Consider the following 3,548-nt stretch of genomic DNA (forward strand, 5'->3'; position numbering starts at 1 on the left):
GCTAACGCTGACAACTACCTTCATTCACAGTGCTTTATACTCAAACCATGATGGGGAAATGAATAAAAGCAGAGAAGGGCCACTGCTTTTAAACATTTCACAACAATCCGGATGGTACTTCTAGCCTCTGCTCATGCTTTACAACACTGAATCAGGACAAGACATAGGTTTGCTAATGTGCCTTTCATCACCAAAGGACTGAAGATGTCTGGGCTTTTATTCTGTAATGTTTCTAAGACTGTGTCCATTAAATGCAAACAAAAAAGAAGAAGTCTTGGCAGAACAGGAGAACAGGAGAACTTGATGATCAGATCGATTTTAAATATTATTCATGGCATATAGCCTAGTCCATGCTCTAGCTGTTTCTATGGCTTGGGCTTCGTTGGTCTTCCACTGCTCCGCTGCATCATTTGCTAATGGATCATCTGGATTGGGAGCACTTAACAAAGCCTGGATCGATAGCAGAACTGTGCGGATCTGCAGTGCTGGGGACCACTTACCTTTCAAAATATCTAAATATATTCTTCCCAACTTGTCTACATTAGGATGATAAATTTTGGTCATGAAACATACTTTAGGGGCTGCCATCGGGTATTCTTCTGGTAGGAATAATTCAAGCTTCAAAGTCCCTCCCCCAAAGGGGGAATCCTGGGGGCCAGCAATGACCACATGAAAATAACGGGCGTTGCTCTCATCTGGTTCTGCTTTAATGCCAGGAACTGGTTCTGCCAGCAAACGCTGGGTTTCCTTGATAATCCTGCGGGGCAGCCGGGCCATCTTGTCAGATCCTGAGTTCGGCCTCTGGTCTCTACTCCCTCCGCGTAAAAGTCTTAGACTGATGTTAAGGCATATAGCGCAGGTTATTCTGAATATATCCTTCAAGTCCTTTGTCTCCTGTCATTGTCCAATACTTCTTCATATTGATGTCAATTTTAATGATGAGTGAATCAAAGTGGTCTTCTGTAGTTGCACTGACATAATCTAAATTAAATTGGGGGAATGTCTGCAGAAAAGGAGAATTTTGTCTTTTAAACAAATTTCTTTCCTCAATGAAAAATATTTCTCTACATCAAGGAGACATTTCTTACCACTTACATTCTTATCTTCCCTTATTTCATTTTGATTCTATAGGACTTAAAATATATAACTAAATAAAGATTCAAAATTCTCACTATAATTACGTATATAATAAAAATAAATCTTGCTTATTCTTCTATAATTGAAGTTTAAAATATCATCCGTAATGGTTAAAACTAGCAGCATTCTTAGAGATGCTTGCCATCAGTTCCCTTTCTTTATCTATAAAAGATTAAGTGATTTGACGTTGAACCATCTCCTAGTCTACTACTCTGCTTTGAATATCTATCCAATTAAACCTCGTAATACTTACTTGACAAGATATGGATGGCTAGAATATTTTCTAATATATGAAAATAATTCCAATTTTATTCTTTAAATGTGTATTTAAGCAGGTATATGTGTTCATTGAAGTCACAATTGCAAAGTCACTATGAATTCTAGGTTTAATTAATAAAATCTGTGAGAATGGAGCCCTACAGTTACATTTTTGCAGCATGAGGTACTTGAGTGAAAAGAGCCTTGTGTAATATTGGTAAGTACATTCTAATGCTTATTGTTGGAAAGCATATTAGGTTGATGAAAAATGTACTTGGTAAAGATATTATCATCATTTGAAAGCACCAAAGAATTCTACATTCAATAGGCATTTTTTTCATGAAATAAGCATAATGCAAAATTGAAAATCTTTAAGAATGTTGTAATGTTAATTTATAAGCAAATTTAATCATAATTTGTAATTGTAAGAAAGTCCATTGTAAAGAAATTTTATAAAGAATTCAGTAGGAAAAGTTTAACAAACTTAAGAATGACTCACATGAAAAGGAGAACTTTTGGTCATCCTGAAATAAAGCATCCTGCTCTTCAATACACATATAATTTAACAGAATAAAAGTATGCAAATGGGAGGCAATATATTTATTTTGAGAAAGGTAAAGTTTTAAAATATAATCAAGCCGAAATATTACAAAATGAGTTCTACTGCAACAATATTTTAGGATAATAGCAGAGATGTCAGTTAAGCAATTTGCAAATCATATATTTCCCTGCTGTTTTTGCAAGATTACCTTGTGAATCATCAGAATCCATAACTCTGAAGGCTTTTGATTTACATTTGCCTGAAATGCAAGGCCAGAAAGGACATTGCAGATAAGACAAACAACATAATGATCTAGTAGCTACAATACCAATAAAAAATAAACAAATAGGTCTCTTCTTCCAAAAGGCTGAAGCTGACACTTTACTTTTACAACCAATAATTCTCTGCAAATATATAGACTCTTTATATAGATTACACTGGAACAGCATTTTTACTCAGGCTTGTTCATGTATTTTATATCCAAAGTGATATTTGAAGCTAAAGGTAGCATGAGAGGGCTTCTTTATCTATGACATTTTCCAGAATCTTTGTAATCTTCCATTCCTGTATTTTTTACCACATTCTATTTCCCTTTTCTCCCTTAATCAAATAGAGTTTTATTTTTTTGTATTCAAACTTACATTCTCACTGGTATTGCTTGCATTACTTGTTTTATCATGTCTTGTACTTTGACCAAGAATAGATAACTAATATTTGCCAGTGCTTTACATGCAGGAACTTTTTATAAGTGATTTTAGATGTATCATGCATTAGTCCTAAAAATAAATCTATATATATTTTTTAAACAAATAAGAAAACAGTTACTGTGGGCTTAAACAACTCTCACTAGGTCATTTGCCCGTAATTGATGGAGCTGGAATTCAAACCATTTGCCTGACTATTTTTGAACCTCTGACTTTCTTACCAGTCCCTCCCTCCACCTTTACTTTGAAAATGCTCCAGGCTTAACCACAAATGTGGCCTTCAGCAACTATGACTTGCACTTTCTAAGTACAGTCTCCCAGGTCACAATTGATTAAACCTCTGTGGATGCCTGCACAAGCTGATTTTCTCTATTGAGTAAAGAAGGCTTACGTGTATTTATGTGTGTATATATGTATGTATGTGTATATGGTGGGTGAGAGAGAAAGGCATTCACAATGTAAGTGCAAAACTACAGAGAGCTGGTCTGAACTGGGAATGTAAGACTGATACATAATCAGAACCAGAGATAAGATAAGAAAAGCCAGATATAGCACCCATATCTTATCAGTTCCAAAACCAAAGCAAGTGTATTTGTACTACTGTGAAGCTTCAAATTGCAATTGGTGTTTGCCCAGCTAATCTCTATAAATGTCTATAAATGTGGAGGTCGGAGCTTCAGTATTTTAGAGTGTGGACTAAGTAGAAAAAGTAAGATGAAAAAGGTGGAGGAACATAAATTTAAATGTATATAAATGGGATCAAACATGAGATACAGAGAACACTGATGGCTCTTCAGTTTTTTCTTTTTTTTTTTAAAGATTTTATTTATTTATTTGACAGAGAGAGAGGTAGCAAGAGCAGGAACACAAGCAGGAGGAGTAGGAGAGGGAGAAGTAGGCTTCCTGCA

The 3,548-nt window shown here is 35.1% G+C and overlaps 1 protein-coding gene across 1 annotated transcript; it reads right to left on the minus strand.

The window, feature by feature from the left end:
• Window positions 1-214: 214 nt before the first annotated feature.
• On the minus strand, window positions 215-777 carry LOC113934949 (ubiquitin-conjugating enzyme E2 N-like). The gene has a single exon (XM_027616597.2). It carries the CDS (start codon window positions 775-777, stop codon window positions 319-321), a length of 459 nt encoding a protein of 152 aa, XP_027472398.1. The 3' UTR covers window positions 215-318.
• Window positions 778-3,548: the final 2,771 nt, after the last annotated feature.

The sequence above is a fragment of the Zalophus californianus genome, chromosome 13 (assembly GCF_009762305.2).
Source record: "Zalophus californianus isolate mZalCal1 chromosome 13, mZalCal1.pri.v2, whole genome shotgun sequence".
Classification (NCBI taxonomy): Eukaryota; Metazoa; Chordata; class Mammalia; order Carnivora; family Otariidae; genus Zalophus; species Zalophus californianus.